Source organism: Lissotriton vulgaris, chromosome 11 (assembly GCF_964263255.1).
Source record: "Lissotriton vulgaris chromosome 11, aLisVul1.2, whole genome shotgun sequence".
Classification (NCBI taxonomy): domain Eukaryota; kingdom Metazoa; phylum Chordata; class Amphibia; order Caudata; family Salamandridae; genus Lissotriton; species Lissotriton vulgaris.
The window spans coordinates 170461213-170482980 of record NC_141699.1 but is presented as its reverse complement, the minus strand read 5'-3'; the positions used below and the strand labels follow the sequence as shown (position 1 = coordinate 170482980).

Here is a 21768-nt window from a genome sequence, read left to right as displayed (position 1 = left end):
ATCTCTGCGCCATATAAAACTTGCGGGGGGATCAATGCCTCAAAGGCTCTCAGCATTGGTCGGTGTGACTTCTCGCCAAAATCCCCATTGAACCTTTTTAGGCCACATATGGAGGAAAGTGCCTTTGCTTTTTGCGTTTCCAGATGGGTATTCCAATTTAAAGATCTGTCAAACCAGATACCCAAATAACGGTACTCATTTACTGACTCTAGTTTGAGGTCCCCTATGAACCAACTAAATCTGCTTGGCCTTTTCCCAAAGCATAGGGTTTTAGTTTTATCCAGATTAATGGTTAAAAATTTCTTGGCACAGTAGGTATTAAAGGCGTTTAGCTTCCTTTGGAGGCCTCTCTCGGTCTGATCAACTATCACCAGGTCATCCGCGTACAATAGGCAGGGTATCTTGTTTCCGTCCATTTTGGGGCTGGCACTACCCTCCACCTCAAGGTATGCCGGGAGATCTGACAGAAAAATCGAAAAGAGCTGGGGGGCCAGCACGCAGACCTGTCTTAGCCCATTTGCGATGGGTATTTTGGGGGTTAGGGAGCCCCCAGTATCTTTTATTACTTGCCCCCAGTTTTCCCTATGGAGTTCTGTTATTATGGTAAGGAGGTCTTTTGGGATGTTTAGCCTCTTTAATGTATCCCACAGGCTATCCCGATCCACAGAGTCAAAGGCTGCTTTGAAGTCGACGAAACAACAGCATAACTTGCCATTTTGTTCCGTCGACTTCCTCGCCATCGCCCATAGGGCAAACCCGTGGTCTATTGTCGAGTGGCCCGGTCTAAAGCCACCCTGTTCTATGGGAATTATTTGGCATGCCTCGACCCATATATTCAGTTGTTTTAAGACAATTTTAGAGAAAACTTTCTCTCCAATATCTAGGAGATTAATCAGCCGATAATTTTTTGGCGCATCCTTGCTCCCCTTCTTATGGATCGGCCTGATTATGGCCCCCTTCCAGGTTGGAGGTATTACTCCTTCTTTTAACACTACCTGGAACATCTTTGCAAGGAATCTTGCCCACCATTTAACCTCGGTCTTCAAAATTATTGCAGGTAAATTGTCTGGACCTGCTGCCCGAGTTAACTTAAGTTCTTTTATTGTGAGCTCAACTTGTTCTTCATTGAATTTAACTAGAAGATCTTCTGAGATAACTTGCCATGTTTTGGCCTCCATCTCCTCTCCAGGCCTCCTCGCCCCGTACAGTTCTCTTATATAGGAATCCCATGCTGCCTCACTCACCACACAGTTTAGATCACCTTCTATTGTTCCAGCTGCTGCCTTTACTAGCTGCCAGAATTGCCTTAGATTTTTATTCTCTATGGCAGTTAAAAGTTCTAGCCAGCATTTTTCTTTATGTGACCTTTTTGCATCGAGTGCCATTTGCTTGAATTCTTTTTTCAGTTTAGCTAGGTAGTCATGTCTCTCTTGTGTAAACTTCTTTTTTTGTTTCCTTTGTTCTGCTCTTATCTCCCTTTTCTTATTTTGGCATGCCATCGAGAACCCTTTACCACGGTTTAATTGTTTCGCCCTTATGGGCTTGTTTCCTTTTAATTTTATCTCTAGGCATTGAACTACTTCTTCTAATTTTACAATAAACCATTCCAGTTTTTTATTCTCATAGTTTTCGTGGGCCATTTTTATTTGCGTGGCCTTCAGTTTTTCTAAGTATTCCTCTGTTAAACGTGTCGTCACTCGTTTATGATACTCAACCTCCTGGTTAATCACAGTTTCTCGTTGTAGTATCCTGCCCCCGCTAATACTATGTGTAGGAGTCTGTGGTCGCTCACCTCTTTCTGAGCTACCTTGAAGTGCCTAATCTGGTGAAAGTTCCAGGCCTGTAGAAAGATATAATCAATTGGGCACTTCTGATGCCCTAGGATAAACGTTTTTTCTGCTGGTATATCAGACTCTGTTCTTCCGTTTACACAATGGAAGCCCCTTCCTCCTAGCATATTTATTAAATCACGATCTTGTCTCACTGTTTCCCCAGCTGGGAACCTTGCCGGGTTTATACCGTATACCTCTAACTGTTCCCTGTTCCAAATGTCAGCCTTTTTTGGGTTCAGTTTATGGTTGAAGTCCCCCAAAATCATTATTATGTCTGCGGGATAATTTTCTAGAGTACTGTCTACATCCTCATTAAAAAATCTCATTTCCCTTTCATACTCCTCCCCATTTTCCCACTGCATGTATACGTTTAATAAAATCAGCATTTTATAATTTTGCTCCACCGTCATGAGTTCGATCCTGCTTGATTGGACCCATTTACATTTTGTCTTCAACAGTTTTATTTCCCTCATTACTTTTGTTGATACCAATGTCAACAGGCCCCCAGACGGCCTCCCGCGATTTTTCTTTATGGCAGGTTGATGAATATGGGCATAACCGACCAGAGTTGGGGTATCGTCGCATAACCAGGTCTCTTGTAGGCAGGCAATGTCTACTTTAATTATTGCTTCCTTTATATATTCCCATTTTTGTTCATTGCCTAGCCCGTTTATATTCCAAGATAAGAGACCTAGTTCTTGCGAACCCCCTCCATCCTATTCGACATCGCTCAAACCGCCTTCATCCTCTGTATCCACGGTGCTTCTTTAAATGCTTTCCCCCGCGGGGGTGTTATATAACGACCAGTTACCCCATGAAGAGTCATTGCCTGTGTTATTGATTACGATGTTCAGCGAGCTTCGGTCGTCTTTTGATTCTTTATAGAGAGTCACTTGTCCCTTCTGGAGCCCGGCATGCTGTTTTAGGAAGTTGTTATCTTTCGCGGTTTTTATCTCACTCTCGGGGATAATCCTTATTCCCTGTTGCATTATTTCATTTGTGGCTTTCAGGATTGCCCTTTTTACCAGGTCTGAATATAGGGTGATTTTTGTTATTTCCTTTCCCTGTTTGTTTTCTTCAAACCCAACTTGCTGGAGGTCTTTAGTACCGATCCCTCTCAGGCTACCGCATTTTGCAAATGCGGATACAATCTGTGCTCTATTCGGGGGGTTTGTATTTCCTATCGGCTTCCCTTTCCTTCCTGCTGTTATCAGGTCCAGGAATAACCATTTGTTGTCTGCTCTCTCCCCTAGGTTTTTATTCGATTCGTTCACTTGTTGGTTGATGCTTGTTCTCCCTCCTCTCCGACCTTTGATTCTCCTATTGGATTCATCATGTATCTGTGGTCTTATCGTCCTTTGATTGATAGACCGCTCTTCCCTTGGCCTTGCTCTTTGGCTTATCGTACGGGTGGGGGGAGGAATCTCAATTGCCTCCCGATGCGTCTTCTTTTTCCTGGACGCCCTCAGGGTTTTGGGGGGCATAGGAGGTTTTACCTCTGCCTGAACAGGTCTATGCGTTGTAAATGTTAGGGCTGATACTTTTAATCCTGACTTCTTCATCCCCTTCAATGGATCTTTCTCATTTCTTAATCCTGCTATTTTCTTTTGCCTGATTCTTCTTATCCTGTTCCTGGACCCAAGTGTGATATACCCTCTGCATCTTTTTATCAGCATAGGTCTTCTTGAGATGTACACATTATCCATAAGGTTTGCTGAATCCTTTGCGGTTTGTTCTGCGGGTTTCATTTGGCTTTCCAGAGATATCACACTTTCTTCTTCCGGTACTATGCTGTCACTTTCCTCAGTTGGTTGAACTGTATCTGTTGGCATTACCATACTTGGCAATTGGTTCTTTATTTCTCCGAGTTCATCTTCAATTTTCTTTAGGTGATGTTTCTGAGCTTTTAACACTCCATTGTTTGAGAGCGTTACTTCCAGGATTCCTTGGAGTGCTTTCTGCATTAATAAAATTAACTCCATCAGTGAGGATGTGGGAGTTTCGGAGAGCTCCGAGTCCTGTGTCCTATTTCTGGCTGGGATTACTGGATAGCTTACCTTTAAGCTATCTCGCTGTGTTGGGGATAATTGCAGTGGAGGATGTTGATGGAATTGGTCTGGTGCACCTCCCCAGATAGCACTCTGATTCTGGTCTACGTTACCCCTGTGATCCTCAATCCCTACTGACAGTAGTGAGAACATCTTTGGTGAAGATGATAGACGTGGCGCCGAGATTTGGTGGTTTTGGCTCTGCAATGTGTGATTCAAAGAAATGCGGATCGTCCCTACCTCCTCGTTATCGGGGTCGGCTTCTTCCAGGGATTCACCTTTATTTGCCTGTCTCTTCTTTTCGTCTGATAAGCTTAAGTTTTCGCCACTATCTACGCCAACTTCCACTATTTCTTCATCTAAAGCCGATGTTATTGCTGGGTTTGATGATTTGTAGTGTTTGCCTACAAACTCTTTTACGGACTTTGATGCTACCGTGTTCTCCTTCTGTTTATTAGATATTTGGTTGCATCCTCTTTTTGCCTTCACGGGATTTTTCGTTGCTCTTTTAACTTTTCTTTTCTTCCGTCTCCCTTTACTATTTTCCATGGATGATGCATGGCTTTCCTGGCTTTCAGCCGGAGATTTTGAGCCCTCCAGTGATTTACTCTTTCCTAATTCGTCCGGTAATTTTTGGCCTCTTTTGGGTGCCATTTCTGGCACAAAACTGTTGCTATACTGAAGGTGGTAACACTTAAATATTACTTATATTAAAAAATGCTCACTTACCTCTGTTCAGCCTTAGGTGCCTTTCCGCCTGCTGCCTGCCGCCTTGCCCCACTTATATCTCTGGAAAATTTAAATTCTCCCACTTCTCTGAGTGTTTTTAGGCTTTATGCTCTTTATGCTCTTTGTGCTGTCTGAGACGTCTGTTACGCTGCCCTTGTTGTCAGCTTCCGTTTTCTAGGTTTTGCGATATACAGTCTTTGTCAGCTCTACTGAGCCTGCTTACAGTCCGACTCTGCGGTCCGATGGCTGATTATACCTTGGGGCGATAGCGTTCTCCGCAGCAGCAGCAGCTGTTTTTTCTGTGACCCTCCAACGCGCGCTGCTCCAGCTTCCACTCCCGCACCCCCGTCTCTCGCTGCAGCTCTTCGTATGCTCCGCAGCTATCCGCGGTGGGTGGGAAGGGTTATGGCGGTTATCTTACTTGCCGCTTTACTCTTAATGCCGTCAGGCCGTCAGGCAAGAGCTCGCTCCTACGTGGGCTCCACTGATGTCCGCGGCTGGAGGGGAGATCTTTGCGGTTATCGCGTTTGCGCGACTGCCGCAGGTGACCGCTGCAGAATATCTCCGAGGATTCCAGCGCCGAGTCCCCGCGCTGCTTTCGGTTACACCACTCCGCTCCGCTCGGTCTATCGACGATCTCTGTGCTTGGCTTGGTTTGGGGGGGCGTGGTTAGGCACGGCACGGCTAGGCACAACTAGGCGAGCAGAGGCAAAACCCTGTTTCAGTGCATGACTTCATGAGCCAATACATCTTTACTGCTACAAAGAGGGATGAGGCAACATAATCACAGAAAATTGATATTACTTTGATGCCCAAGGCTTCAAGACATGATGAAGGCAGCTAAGAAAGGTTCACTCTGTCCTGAACACAGAGTGAGGTAGACCCACCCAGCCACGTTGAGGCACCTTAACACTTAGACCCTGGAAACAACAAATTCTCTCTGAAGCTCATCAGACGATATAAAGTAGACGTTCAGAATGCAATGTAAGTGCAGTGTCTCTGTCATTAACATCGTGCTCATAACAAGAGTGTAAGTGCAGTGACTCTGCCATTAACATTATACTCCTAACACTGGTGTTGAAGTGGCAATTCAAGACTTATATGGCGAATAACCAGATGGAGCAAGAATAGCTAACTAGGCAGACCAACTAGGAGTCAACTTCAGCAAAATTGAAAACCTGAATACGATAGGCACAGAATCAAATTAGATGGTACAAGAGACCAAGAAAGGAATTACGGTGTTCAACACGAAAACAGGGTGAAAAAAACAAAGTTCAAAGATTTTTCATCCTGGTAGATCAATGACTGATCCATAACATGTTTTGATCATCTACAGATAATTTGCACAAGTATTTAAAACAAGCTAATTAAGCAGTGCGGCGGGACATGACTCACTATTTTAGAGCACAGCTCTCCGAATTCTTCCAGAAAGCCTTCAACAGAAATCTCTCCACGCATGTATTTGAACCAGGGTCCACTTTCGCCTCCAGACAGCATTGCTTGTATGATAGTGTCAGGTGGAACTTGATGCTGTGCCTCCCACTCTACATGTTGGATGATAATGAATAAACAAAACAAGTAGGTATCAGGTTAAATATATAACCCTACTCAAGAAAATGAAAGATAAAAGATTTACATTTTATGTTTTAAATGCCAGAAAAATATAAATCTTTGTAAACATTTCGGCCAACTCAAACAATGCATGACTGCAGAGTTAAGAAAGAGATTTATTATACGGTTCTTGGTCACAGAAGATTTTTAAATGTTCACTTGTTACACATGAAGTCTTCAGGTAACAGGCATAATCTGTAATGAATGGTTACCGATAGAAATCATTTACTTTTTATTAAGGGCACACCACAAACTGATCTCTGGTCATTTCAGGTATGGTTGTTACGCGTGACACTGGCTTCTATTCTTGTTGGCCAACGGGATATATAAATTATCTTTACTTTTCATGTGTGTACACGCAGTACATTGTTAAGAAAACACTGCACTCACAGTTCTACACCTTACAACCCAGGTGATGGGAAATTCTCAAACACAACAGATGTGCACACGAACAAGACGACTATATTTTTAATAGGAATTACTTTCTCAGGCTAAAATTAATTGACCTTGAATAGACATTTAATGGATTCGGTTCACACTTTGGTACTGCGTAAATGCACTGCACACAGAACTGACAGCAAAGATGGAAAATATTTAAGGTACTCATACTGGTGGAATGAAAATTGGAAGACCTTGACAGTAGAGTGAAAATTTTTGGACCGGAATTACGGAAACCAGTGCAGCATTAGCACAACCTCGGGGAATGACAGGGCATGACCAATTCCAACGTTCAGGAACTGGTGACTTTCTGTGATAGCTCTATTGATGCCATCATTAGCCTAGTACAGGAAGAAAAAATCCTACCACAATTTGCTTGCTACACAGTATCATATGGATGTAACACTTCAAGATTGTTTTAAGGGGAGGAGCTACGACACCAACTAAGATGGCCGCATAGTCTCCCGGCTCCGCTGACCTCCGTCCTGCACTTCCCTATCCTGTTGACAATTCTGCTTACCTGAACCGGATCCGTGTGGGTGATCCGTCCCACACTCCAGTGGTGCAATCCCGGAGTTTTTCCGCCGTCGTGGAGCGAAGATACGTCGAAGAACGTACTGAGGCCTAACCTACTTGGGAAGCCGGGATCTCTAGTGCTGGCCCTGCCGGGTCCGAGCTGAACAACAACGGACTGCTGCACGCGGTTGGGCCCGGTCTCTGGTCCACTCGAACTTTTTCTTGACTGTTTTGCTACCATCAGCTGCCTGGTGCCTTATAACGTGTGAGGCGACGAGTGAGGCAAAGTACTGTCTTGTGAGGGTCCCTGACCGGGGATCCGGCACCCATAACGCCGAGCCCCCCGGATCGGCGCCTCGCCGCGTACCACTGCTCGCTGACCGCCGTTCCCTCCTAGCTTATTCCTGCTCCGTTTCACTTTACCCCGGAGAAGGCGCCTCTCCATTGGGTTCACCATGCCTGAGGACAGAATAAGTTTAAAGGAGCGGGTTCGATCTGGCCCGTCTTTGTTAACGGTGAGGGAGGCACTTATGGCGCTTCAGGGCACTATCAAAGTTCGGACTTGCGCCTTGTTGTCTGCGATGGATGAAGTCAGAGGCTCGAGATCAGACCCTGACTTGACGCTTGCGACCCGGCATCGAGCCCACTTTGCAATGGACGCTTCGGAGGTGTATTTAGACCCGGCGGTGGAAACAGTGTTTGCCCCCATTGTGACGGATTTGCCAGACTGGAGTGTGCCTGGACACCCAATTGAACTGTTGAAACCTTCGATCCTGCACCGTTCGGAACATTTATGCGTCCCCACTGTGGTGTCCTCCACTTTGTACTGTATGCTGTTTTGGGCTTTGTCGATCCCCCCTCCTCCACCGGTCGTTCAAGATGGCGGATGAGACGAAGCTTGGCCTCGGAGATGGGGAGGGGCGATGGTGGTACCAGCAATCTACATCTATGCGCTCCTGTTCTGTCGACTTATGGGTCATTGTGTGTAAGGGGCTTCCCTTAATTACCGACTTCGGTACATTTGATCGTAGGGGTCAGGGTTGAGATCCTTGTCTGGGTTTATCAATGTGAAATTATGGTTGACGGGACTGCTTCATTGTCCTAACGGATTCCGGGTCAGGGTTGGCTAGGTCGGGGGTAGGAGACCGGGAGTCCGTAGTATTATGCCCTCCTCCGATTTCCCCTTTCGATTGGGGCTTTCTTACTTTTTTCTCTTTCCCTTTCTTCTGTATTTCAGGCTTTGGTTGCTGGGCGACAGGCACGCTGCGTGGGGGGTGGCCGTAGTCATTTGTAGGGGTGCAGGGTGGGGGGGTGTGGGGGTGGGTATTTCGTTTTTGTCTTTGTTCTATGGCCTATTTTTCTTCTTCTCTTCTCTTGCCTTCCTTTCCTTTCTTTTCCGGGTTAGTGTAGTGGGTTCGGCTTTCTCTACATCCTTATCTCTACACCTGTGCCTAGACCTCTCCGGGGCCTGGGTGCCGGGGGGCGGACAACAAGGACGGTGGGGATATTAATAATGTGCTGTTTATCCTGATGTTGCATGTCTAAACGCCGTTGATTGCTAGGGTAGCGAACTTGGTATGGACGCATCGTTTTCCTGTTCGCCCCCATTCCCATGGTCCGAGACACTATATGATACCTGATCCTTTCTATTTTATATTGAAAATGAAAACCTCCTATCCTGTTTCGCATCGAACTGCACCCGCAACCACTGCATTTGGTAATCTGAGCTACTTTGATCCCCAGGGACAATTGCTTTGAAAATGACTATGAAACTATACTGAACTGCTTAGCGGCCAGCCCTGGGGGTTGTAGGCCCGGTTTTGTATATGTGTGCAAATGTTAAATAAAGGTTTAAAAAAAAAAAAGATTGTTTTAAGGCTTCTCATGGGCCAATCTTAGAAGTAGAGGCATATGTAGATTGGCTCATGATGTCTATTGGCTCTGTTGACCACACGCAGGAAATTCAATGTATTTTTTCCCATACGTGGCAGCCAGTGAAAACTGTGCTAGGCTGAGATATATTCTCTGTTAGTTCAGATAAGCTAAACAAAAGCATTGTGACTTTGAACAACTTATGGAAGGTCCTAGGGCTTCCTCTCACATTCAAGAAGAGGCACGGGTAAGAGAGGTATTCAATGTGAGGGGTGTCTGGGTCTGGCACTGAGTGTGGGAGGCAGCTAGCGCGGAATGCATTTAGCACTCCCTACAAGGCATTCAAAGATGAAATAGAGATGGGAGGAACTGTGATGGATGGGTTATTGTCAAATGTGACAGATATCCCATCCACCATATTGCAACTGCATTATAGCTAATGGTATTTGTAATAAGGGGATGTGCTATCCGTCACGTTTTTCACAGAGTATCCCATCTGCCCAAAACTAAATATGGGACAAAGTCTTAATGGTGGCAACATGTCATTACCAACTAAAAATGAGGGTGTGAATTTGTGGGCTTATTAGCCAAAATAAAGTTTGAAAAATGGGTACGGTACATTTGTGTGGGTGGACTCTGTAAGAGGGGTTTTAGAGGGTTTCTTGGTGGGGGTACATGAAAATGTGAGCTTCATCATGTTCATCCAAGGTTGTCCTCTGGGAGTGTTGATGACCTAGGGTTTAACTCCTCGGGAGAAGAGGGGCAACTTGGGGAATTATCAATTTTAGTGATGTTGATGACCTGGAGAGTTCTTGCTTTGTTGCTCTGCTTCCTCTTTTACCCCTAGGTAGAAGAGCTTGTCCTGGACAATACTGTGTAAACAAGATGTTTCAAAATGTTTTCCCATTGATTTAGAATTATGTGGGAAGTGCTAGTATTTCTTTAACTATTGGGTTCCTGGAAATCTGTCTCCCTGTGGTGCTTTTAATAAAAAAAATGTAAAAGCAATAAAGGAGATTTGGGGGCATTTCAACATGAAACAGCAGTGTCAGCATTGATGTTTTTCTACATGTAAAATATTCAATACGAGTTATAAAAATACGTTTGATTACTCACCTGTTGCCATTTTGTATGGTGATGGAAGAAGAACTCCTCCCATGTCAAAAATGACAGCTTTATACCCAGAAGAAGCTGCCCGACTCCAGCATAAAGTACTTCCCAAGGCATTTTTTTGGTTGTGCAAATCTGCAGACCCTCTACGAAGTTGCAAACACGAAGCTCGGAAAATTCTTGCAGCATACATTTTGCACAACTGTGTGGAAAATACACAAAGGAACAATTTTAAAAATGTTCCGTTCACATAGATTATCAATATAAATGATTAAATATGTCATGATTTATGGATGCACTCCCAGGATATCCAAAGGTTAAACCATCTAAATAGCATATGTTGAATAAAGTAGTTGGCCAAAAGCATTGCAAGTTGTATTTCCTTTTACTATCACATGCTCGTTACAGGTAAACCCAAGTGTATGAACATGTTGACATAAGACTGTGTGGTCCCAGAGTGTACGTATATAACAGAGTTAACATCTGAGAAGGGCAGAGGGTGCAGGCTCAGCTGTTCATAGAGTGGGGCAAGCGTAAATGAAGTCAGAGTGTGGTCAGCCTTAGGGCAATATGTCTCCCTGCTTAGAGCGTGGCCTAGGATAGACTTCGTTGCAAACTAGAGAATGCAGCACTGCATTAAGCCGTACTTAAATGCCAGCCGGGGTAGCTAGGCAATGTCAAATGAGCAGACAGGAAATGCTTCATCATGTTGTACCACCGATCTATGAATAAAAAAAGAGAAAACGAAAATGAAAGACAGTCAGACCACCTCTAGAACGACTGAAGATAAATAGCTCTCTTTATAAAACGATTTCACCATTTCAGGCTCGGGGGCCATATTGCCACTAACCTTTTTGAATTTTCAAACAACTGGTAAATATTCAACTGATATTAATTTTACTAGGGAACCATTCCAAAGAGTTTAGCTTAGCCCTGGAAGTAAAATGCCTCCAACAATTTGCTAGCTGGGCTGCAGCATTTCAAGATTGTTCTAAGGCTTCTCGTGGGTCAATTCTAGAACTTGAGACATATGATGAAGGGTTCAGCATGTTTACTGGCTTGTAGAACACAAGGAACTTCAATTTAATTCTACCCTATTTGGCAGAAAGTGGAGAATGTGCTAGGTTGCAGGATATCACCTCTTAATTCAGTTCTCACTTAGAATAGAACAATTATTTATCTTTGGTCTGAGCGATCACATAATAGCCTAAGCAGGTAGCCATCCATAGCCAGAATTTTTATAACCTAAGTAAGACAGAAGGTGTGTTTCATCGAACCGATGATGGTGGCCTGTTGAAAGACAGGCGACAATGTTGTAGTAAATTGAGTTACCGCCCCAACAAGTCTGATTCATCAGGGAAGAGACAAACACATTTTGAGGTTGTCTGCCCTAAGAAACTTGGATCCACCATAAAAGTGGTGCATCAATGCACTTTCATCCTCTGGCTCCTTCCACTGGCACCATCTGACTAGTAAGGCAGCAAACGTAGCTGAGCTCACAGGCAGGTTAAAAACCTATGGGCTCATCACTGGGGGGTTCACCTTAATCAATTAAATGTGTCAGTGTTCTGGGGGTGGAGAACAAGCAGGGAAAAGAGATACTAATGATTATCACTCCTCCCTGTATGGAAAACAAACAACCATAATGTCTACCCTAACGTTTTAAAGGACTTTGCACTGTAAAAAAAGAAATAGAAACATGTAAAATAATATATGATAGAAGTACCAGCGCACATCCCTTCTAGTTACTATTCTCCAACTGGCATTCAGCCACCGCTATCCGAAACAAGTTATTTCACAAACTCCTTGTGGTCCTCAAAAAGACATGTACAATGTTCATTATTATTCAAAGTCCATTTATTTATAATTTTTTTCTTTTGCCACACTGTCACAGCCGATGCGCGTTTCACCCTCCGCGGGCTTTTTCAAGGCAAATAAGTTGTATGGTGAGCAGAGAAAAATTGCACTCGACAGAATATCATGTGGCCAAATAGGCATTAAACCTTTAGGACTTTTATTCTATACACCGGGAGTAAGGCGTGTGGAGTATGAGGTAAAGTCTTCCGTTCTTTGGTAAGTACAACAGTTATTGCACGCTACATGGAGCCATGATAAGTCCCATCGCCGTGGCGTGTTCTCGCGGCGTTCGTATGTAATCCCTTGAGTATCCTTGCGTTTAGAACGGAAGACTTTACCTCATACTCCACACGCCTTACTCCCGGTGTATAGAATAAAAGTCCTAAAGGTTTAATGCCCATTTGGCCACATGATATTCTGTCGAGTGCAATTTTTCTCTGCTCACCATACAACTTATTTGCCTTGAAAAAGCCCGCGGAGGGCGAAACGCGCGTCGTCTGTGACGGTGTGGCAAAAGAAAAAAATTATAAATAAATGGACTTTGAATAATAATGAACATTGTACATGTCTTTTTGAGGACCACAAGGAGTTTGTGAAATAACTTGTTTCGGATTGCGGTGGCTGAATGCCAGTTGGAGAATAGTAACTAGAAGGGATGTGCGCTGGTACTTCTATCATAATTTGTGTACGACATTTTGTCTCACTTTGATTGAGCAGGATATCGTGGGTTGTTGCTTTCAGGTGGATAAGCACGATACCAGAGTAGCACTCCAATAGAGTGTGTCTAATGTATTATATTGTAACTATTACTAAGGGGAATACTTGTTTGTAGATGTGCGGATCAAACAAAGCAAATCCACCGTGTGTTTCTTGTTGTCTAATGTAAAATAATATGGTCAGATTACAATAAAAAAATATTGAGCCACTTTTTAAATCACAACATCCAGCTCAGTATATCAAAGATTAATTAGCACATTAAAGATTTTAGCCCTTCATGGGAGACAGGTAGAGGACAGAAAAGATTGAGAAAGAATGGTACAGTGCGATGAAAGAAAATTAGAAGGAACTAGTGTGGAGAGAAAGAGAGACAAAAGTGGAGAGGAAGAAGACGACAAAGAGAGAGGGAGAAGTATATTAAAAAGTGAAGGATAGTGAGAAGAGAAAGTAGAGAGGGTGTCAGGAGTTTCGTTGTAAGAACAAGGAAGGGTGGCTAGTGCATCACATACACTATCTTGGAGTCTTTGCGGTTTAGCAGTATACAGCCCGCATTTAGAGCTGGGTAGTAATGAAGAATACAATGATTCCTGGGGGAAGTGTCATTCCTATAGATTAATTCACCAGTGGCATGTCCGTCACCATACTGGAGTATCCTCGAGTTCGAGCATTTTCTCCTGAAATAGGAAAATTTGAACAGTAATGCCTTCCTCTACATAAGACGCTAGGCCTGCACACTGCCAGGGTTGAGACAAAGCCCCTTCTCTTCCTATGCTCACCATTGGTAGCGAGCGGTTTTGAAGGCACTGACAGCATATGAGCAAGGAGCCCTTGAAAGGCTTTGGGGATGGGCCACATTTGCAAACGCTGGAGTCCACTACAGTTGGCAGCCACTCACTATTGTTGTGCATGTTTATTTTAGACTAGCCGTGACGGTCCTCCACTGCCCGTTGTTGTCCAAAATCCTTCATCATCACAGGGTCAGAGGTATAGAGTAGGAAGAATGTAGGAACCAACGCACAAGGTGACCTCTGTCATTTTAAGTAAGAGACACCTTAGTCACCCAACATAATCAGCTCAGGAGCACATCGGCTGTTTCAAGGATGTTTGTAGACCATTAGATTCCAAAAAAGGGGTCATTTCTGATATTCAGCTCATTACATGGACATAACTGCAATGCTGAAGTCACTACAAAGTGTCCCTCAAAGGTCACACAAAAATGTATGAAATCCCATGTAAACACAGTAAAAACGTAAAAATATGAACATAAGTAAACTGAAAATGATACGGCCGATAGTTCCAGGCTTAAAAGACTAATTCACTCGTAGGTGTCAGATTGATTTCTCACCACACATGTAATATAGAGTGGCCAAACATGTGATATCAGGCGCCAGGCTACACCTAACAGCTCGCATGGCATTTGTTGTAAAGGTTCTTATTAGAGAGAAAGAAGTGTTTGGAAAGATGTTAATCACGAATCACCAATGCCTTTCCAGTAGAATGCACATTCAAAATATCATTGAGCGTTCTAAAAGGAGACAGGACGACAACGTATGGGAACAGATCAAAAACAAGCATTTGCAATGCAATAGGTCTCGCATTAATTACATTTGAGCTATTGGCATTGCTTAATATTGCAACACCAATTGCAACAAAAGTCTATAAATTTTAGGCCAAAAAAATGTGCATTTATTTTTGTAGCAATGGTGGCATGCTGCGCTTTAGATGAATATATTTAAAAGTAAAAGCGCGCCATACTGCGATTGCTACAATAGTTAGTTGTGGATGCGTTAACAATTGATGTGTGCACTGATGGCTGATGGTGTGTGTCCCTGTAGAAATTATGCACTGCCGGCTGGTGGTGTGTGTGTCTGGTGGAAGCGTGCACTGACGGCTGGTGGAGTGTGTATGCCTGGTGAAAGCGTGCACTGACAGCTGGTGGTGTGTGTGTGTGTGTGTGCCTGGTGAAAGCATGCACTGACGGCTGGTGGTGTGTGTGTGCCTGGTGAAAGTGTGCACTGACGGCTGGTGGTGTGTGTGTGCCTGGTGAAAGTGTGCACTGACGGCTGGTGGTGTGTGTGTGTGCCTGGTGAAAGCGTGCACTGACAGCTGGTGGTGTGTGTGTGTGCCTGGTGAAAGCATGCACTGACGGCTTGTGGTGTGTGTGTTCCTGGTGAAAGTGTGCACTGATGTCTAGTGGTGTGTGCCTGGTGGTAGCGGGCACTGACGGCTGGTGGTGTTTGTGCCCAGTGAAAGCGTGCACTGACGGCTGGTGGTGTTTGTGCCCGGTGAAAGCGTGCACTGACGGCTGGTGGTGTTTGTGCCCGGTGAAAGCGTGCACTGACGGCTGGTGGTGTTTGTGCCCGGTGAAAGCGTGCACTGACGGCTGGTGGTGTCTGTGCCTGGTGAAAGTGTGCACTGACTGTGTGGTTGTGTGTCGTATGTGTGTGTGTGTTTGTATGTGTGTGTGTTTGTATGTGTGTGTGTGTGTTTGTATGTGTGTGTGTGGTTGTATGTATGGTTGTATGTGTGTGGTTGTATGTGTGTGTGTGTGTGTGTGTGTGTGTGTGGTTGGGTGTGTGGTTATGTGTTTGGTTGTGTGTGTGTGGTTGTGGGTGTGTGTGGTTGTATGTGTGTGTGGTTGTATGTGTGTGTGGTTGTATGTGTGTGTGGTTGTATGTGCGTGTGGTTGTGTGGTTGTGTGTGTGGCAAAGTACAAAGGCTTCAGAAAAACTGCGTGGACACGTGCCAGCTGGGTTTTAGGGCTCATTAATGTCGTCCCTTCAGGGACCCATATGTCACTCCCCATTAGGGGTCGAGAAATGCAAATGTCCAGATGACTTTTTTATCTGCATCCACTGCAATCTCCTAACTCCATGAGGCAGTAATAACAGAGTAATGGGCAATGTGCAGATCAAGTAAAAAAAATAAAAACAAGAAAGGATTCACAATCTCGCTATTTACTCACTGGAGTATTTTTTTTTTTTATCGAAGTAGCAATCTGGATTTGCTGTTGTAGGCTCATAAATTATAAGTACAGTTTTAGAAAGTATCAAACAGGTAGAATTAAGCAACAAAACGTAATAAACAAATGTCATCTTCCTATTTGTCTTAATAGCCCCTACCATGGAGCTACTTACTGTTCATATCCCATTTAGATACACAAACATATTTAATGTTTGTCAATACCACAATACGAATATTTTTCGGTGCCATGGTTTATTGTTATTGAGTAGTGGAAGCGGGGTGTACTATTATCCTAGTTTGTAAGCAGTGTGTTCCGTAAATCTGTAATACAGACCTACAGAGAGCAAGACCTTAGAAACGAGCTGGGATACGATTTACTGAATGGGGAAGCTAAACTATTTCAAGGTTGCCTCGAGCACTCACAGACAACACGATTAAGGCGGAAACGCGCAAATATTTAGAGTGCACTACAGCACTGCGTCCTCTGTGGCAAGCAGAACCATACCAATCACCACAAATGGGGTTACATTTATCAATCGCAAAAGTGTCACTTTATAAGGAAAAGTCTCCCGTAAAAAGAGTGCTAATTAGTTGTTATGCAAAGACAAATATACGACCACGTTAAAGACAATAGGTTTCTCTAATACCACGATGGGCAACCTATTTGTCATATTATTAAGCAAAAAAAATAAATGACATTTGAGTCAGAAATTAGGGCAGCGAGCATTTTAAACAAGTATAAGACTTGCAGAAGAGTAGGTGGATGATGTGAGTATAGTAGGGCTGGGGTGTTTGTTCTGGGGCTGGCTTGGTGGTGGTTTGAAGTTTGCAATTTGTGGGTATCATGTGGGGCTCCGATGGCATCAGGACTGCAGGGGGGATCTGTGTGGGGAGGTGCGCATCCTGGGGTTGGGGTTTGCAGGACGGGAGTTGTGGTGCTTACTGCAGGCTTGGCACAGGGTTTAGCATACTAAAGGATCAGTCTGGGCATGGTGAGGTTGATTACAGCATCATATACAAATTACGATTAGTCCGGTGTAGATCTTTCTCTAATGAAGTTAGGCACAACTGTTGCACCTTTTCTTGTATCTCTCCTGGGTGGTTTTCATGGTCTCCATGACTGACTTGCTTTCAAGTCACACAAAACATCCTTCATTTAACCACATCGGAGTCATCTAAGAACCTGGTAGCCTGTCACTGAGAGAATCAAAAGAAACACAAGTCGCATTGTTAGGTGCGGTACGATGAGACAACAACACCTTAATAAGTGCTTTCTTTGCTTTTATTCAAGACTCCTATGCCAATTATAAGCATTATTAGAAAATTCACCGCTCCACAAGACTATTTGCTCTAGGGAAGTAAAGAGCTCTCCTACAATAAGATATTAAGATCTCCTTCAGAAATCTTCTACTGCTGCCTGAAATAAACTGTACTCATCGTCAGGCACTAGCATTTCAGGAACTCCCACACTCTTGAAAGTATCTCATGAGACAGGGAATACATCAAACTTTGAAGGACTTTGAGGCACTCTCATTCTTCAAAATAATTTTAGAATGGCAGCTTTTAAGATGGCCTAACTTACAAGAAAACACTTACGAAAATTCTATACATAAATATGTCTTACTAAATGTCTTTTTCACAAGTACACACAGGACACAGGTCTCCATAAATAAGACTAACTTAGAGCTGCAATTTTTCTGGTGTCTCGAACTAACAGATTCAAGCCTCCTAGGAATAGAGGGGGATGAGATATGCTGATTGGTCCCATGTTACAGACCTACAATGTCTATAGTAATATTGAAAAGGGCAATAAATGAAAATGTATGCACAGCTTAATGGCAACATTATAAACACATAAAATATATGTAACTATATTACTAACTGTATTACCAACAGTAATTATATTCTTAATATGATTAAAGAACAATACTGTTTTATTCCGGGATGAATCAATCACAGAAAACGCTGAATATTTAAATGTATTCCATCCTATTCTGGTACATTTTCCCCCGTCACCCAAAAAGACATACTGGTGTTTATAGCGAAAGACTTGTGAGAACAGAATGGATATAATTAGATAGAGGCTTAAAATAGAAAGGTGTTTAGAGACTTATGGATGTGAGGTGGTCAACACAGAGTCTAAAGGACACACTCCAAGACATCAAAAATAAAACATGGACACAGCAAATAAGCACAGAGAAGCCGAGCGCAAGAAATAAGAGGGACAGTAACGAACACAGTTGGATTGAAGATAAGTTGGATACTCACAATGAAAAACTTGATGAACAAGGTAGAAAGATTTGAAAATGATCTATTTAGGGATTGAGAGCCAGTAGAGTGAAGAGATAAAGGAAGAGAGATGGGCCTGACTGAGAAGCTGAAGATGAGATGGACTACTTGGGCAAGAGCATACGCAGCGTGGCCAGGGTAAATTCAGTTGCAGTATTCCATGTGGGAGAGAATCATCACCTAGGTTCTTTAGGGTGAGCCTTCAGAGGTGGACCCTAAGTAAGAAACATAGGTGAAAGAAAAAGTAGCATGAAATGTTGCTGATCTGAGTAGACAGTAAAAAAGACTGCTCAAAGATAAACCTAGGTTATGGAGACCGGGATAGCAGGAGCACCCAACATTAGTCCTGCCTGAAGGTTTTCAACCAACAACCAGATCTGAGTTTTGTCCATGTTCATTTTTCATATTATAAGACAGCTGTGAAAATTGATGTTGATGTCGGATTCTCTGCCATTCAGCTGAATCAGAATTTGCATGTCCTAGGCATACAAGATTAGAGAGGAACTAAAAGGGTGAATCAGTTCAGGGACACCGAGCAGGACTTTTCTAAAGTCAGAGCAAAACGTTGGAAGATGGATGGCGTAGAAGTGTAGAAGTGGTCCATAGATAATTATTTAGTGCAAAGGATTGTCTCAGACACACATGAGATAGGTATGAGAACAAGATAGTGTTAGTTAAACGCTGCAGCAAGTCAAGCAGACACGAGGCTCAGGCGTCTCCTTCGTTCAGAAATAGCATAAAAGCACTGAGAATGGGGACAAGAGTACTGTGTAAGTGCAATCTGGATTGAGTAAAATCGAAGATATGATTAGTTTTCGAAAGGGTGCACAACTGAGAACTGATTTCATTTTCCAGAATTTTAATCAGTAACGAGCTAGAGATATGGCACTAAATTTTCTTAAGATGGTTAGCTATATCGATGATCTAGAAATATAGAGATTGCTGGTACTGATTAGAAAGGGTCCACCCCCTGTAGTGTAGGACACGCATACAATGGAGAGCCAGACTTAATAGGAGACATAAGCTGAGTAGCTAGTCAAGAGAAGAAAGAGAGAAGTGTTAGAGACAGGAAGTGGAATCCATGTGAGCGACAGAAAAATGGGGGAAGAAAGAGCTCAGAAGAGCTGGAGGGTGAAAGATCGCTACACATCTTGACGACATTATCATGAAAGTAGGCGGAAATTTCGTCACGGGAAATGTTAAAAGGTTGAATCGCAATATTACAGTCAAAGATGTAACAATTTAAAAAGAAAATGACCACTTTCCCAAAACATCTGCTAAAAGAGTAATAGAAGACCGGACCCTCAAATATAAATACGGAGATGATGCCTACCCACCTCAGAGATGCAGGGCAGATAGAAGAAGTAGCATCCACTTTCCGAGCTTCCTCCTTCTAGTAACAATGGACTTCGCTGATAAAGGAAGGCATATCTCAGTGGGTTCCCTCCTCCGATTAAGAGCTTCACTACTGAAAGGAGAACCAAAGGGAGGATAAGCAGCAGACACACAGAGTCTCCAACACTGTACGCATAAGACATTGGTGCTTAAAGGAAGAAGGAAATGCACATTAGTGTCAACAGTTGAAATCCTAACATAATGCAGGACTGTTGCGGTTGCTGTCACAGCACTGGAGAGCAGAGGACAGAAGGAGTGGGGAAAATGACTGGATCTCTAAGATGTAAAAAAATACATTATAGGCACAAGGAAGTTTAGTGCATCATCTTGTCATTAATCAGAGCAGTGCAAACTGCAGAACATAGAAGCAGAGTGGCAAATGTGTCACATCGTCAGACTAATTCCATGATAGGTGATGTCGGCCAATGGTGTTCCAATTTACTTGAAGGTACAGCAGCCGGCACAATCAGTGGAATTGTTCGAGGTTTGACAAAATATAATCAGAGGCAGTGACAGAGGAAGTTGTGCCCTGCACAGGTAACACACTCATGCCAGTATTGTAAAAATACCCATTTGAGGGAAATAAGTATTTGGGAAACACGTTTATTAATCCCAATCACCAAATACAGGTCACTTAAAAAAGTGCCTCAAGAGTGTTGAATTTGAATTTGAAGGGATTTGTATAGCGCTCGTACACCTGGCGGTTTCTTGGCGCTCACTGACAATTGCTACTAGGCAGGTCGGAGAGGGGGTGAGATGAGTATTTAAGATGGGAAGGCTTGGGTGAAGAGGAAAGTCTTCAAGTCTCTACGGAAGAGGGGGTATTGGGTGCAGGTTCTGAGGTGCAATGGGAGAGAGTTCCAGAAAACTGGACCCGTAGTAGAAAATTTAGAGCCACCCCACTTCTTCCGTTTGAAACGGGGTACCAGGAGAAGATGGTGAGAGGCGGATCGAAGGTCTCGTGCAGGCGTGTAGGATTGAATGGTTGAGTTGATGAAAGAGGGGGCCGATCCTGTCCGGGCTTTAAAGATGGTGCAGCCAAGCTTGAATAAGATTCGTTGTCGGACGGGGAGCCAGTGCAGGGTAAAGAGGAGAGGGGTTGCGTGATGTGACTTAGAAAGGTTGAAAACCAGCCGAGCAGCCTGGTTTTGGACAAGCTGAAGGCGTCTCAAGAGGTAGTTGGGCATGCCGTAGTAAAGGATATTACCATAATCTAGACGAGATGTTACCATGGCTAACAGAATTAGTTTGAGCGCTTCTGGGGCGAAAAAACGAGAGACTCTGCGGATAGTCCTAAGTGAAAGGAAGGCTGAGGAAACCACAGCAGAAACTTGAGAGTGTAAGGAGAGTTGATTATTGATTTTGAATCCAAGGGTTTTGACAGAGGGAACAGGGGTGGGAGGGGGGCCAAGTCAAGGGGGCCAAAAAGAAGATGTCCAGGGACTGGAGCAACCACCCGTTAGCACCAACTCCGTTTTATCGGGGTTGAGCTTTAAGTGGTTGAAGTTCATCCAGTCCTGGATAAAGGTCATAATGGACTGGACGTTGGACTTAGACTCAGGGGTGGAGGAAAGGGAAAAAATGAGCTGGAGGTCGTCTGCGTAATTGAACACAGAGACCTCCAGACGCTGTAAGGCAAAAATAAGAGGGGCAATGTAGAGGTTAAACAGGAGGGGGGACAGAGAGGAGCCCTGGGGAACACCACACTGAATTGGTTGAAAATCCGCAGAGAACTCTCCCAGACGAACCGCTTGAGTCCGACCATTCAGAAAGGAGGATAACCATAGTAGCGCTGTTCCTCTGATTCCCGCCGCTTCGACACGTGAAAGTAAGATGGTGTGATCCACCGTGTCGAATGCGGCGGAGAGATCTAAGAGGATCAGGGCCTGATGTTGGTTGGTATCCATTCCTTGTCGGAGGTTGTCCAGAACCGATGTTATAACGGACTCAGTTGAGTGGGCTGGGCGGAAGCCGGCCTGTCTAGGGGCTAACACGCCGTGAGTTTCCACGAACTCGCTCAAAGTTTTAACCACATGCCGTTCCAATACCTTCGCCAGGTAAGGCAAGAGGGAAATTGGACGGAAGTTGACTGGATCGGAAGGGTCCGCACCAGGTTTTTTTAGGATCGGGACAATCACAGCCGATTTGAGTGCGGGGGTAACAATGCCTTGAGCCAGCGAGCTGTTTAAGAGCACTAAGGGTGGCGAGGGACAGTGAGTGTAAATCTGCTTTAAGATATAAGCGGGGCAGGGGTCCAGCGGGGAGCCGGACTTGACCAATGGGAGAATAGAGAGAAATGAGTCGGTCGAAAGAGGAGGAAGTGAGTCCAAATATGCGGTGACTGGAGGGCAGCAGGGGTCAGTGAAGGTCTGGAATGGGGAGGGAATTTT

General features: G+C 44.1%; 1 protein-coding gene across 8 annotated transcripts in view; it reads right to left on the bottom strand.

Moving 5' to 3' along the window:
* Positions 1–21768, bottom strand: part of ACAD10 (acyl-CoA dehydrogenase family member 10) — a 627389-nt gene that overhangs the window by 553759 nt on the left and 51862 nt on the right. For 4 of the 8 annotated variants that reach the window (XM_086943061.1, XM_086943062.1, XM_086943064.1 and 1 more), the window contains exons 2-4: positions 19321–19451; positions 10163–10358; positions 6005–6153 (exon numbers count right to left, since the gene is read on the bottom strand). In XM_086943061.1, coding sequence (XP_086799187.1) covers positions 6005–6153; positions 10163–10349 — 336 coding nt within the window. In that variant the 5' untranslated portion in view covers positions 10350–10358; positions 19321–19451. Of the gene's footprint in view, positions 1–6004; positions 6154–10162; positions 10359–16771; positions 16788–19320; positions 19452–21768 lie in introns of those variants that run through there. The other 4 variants (XM_086943065.1, XM_086943060.1, XM_086943063.1 and 1 more) reach the window with 2 other exon arrangements.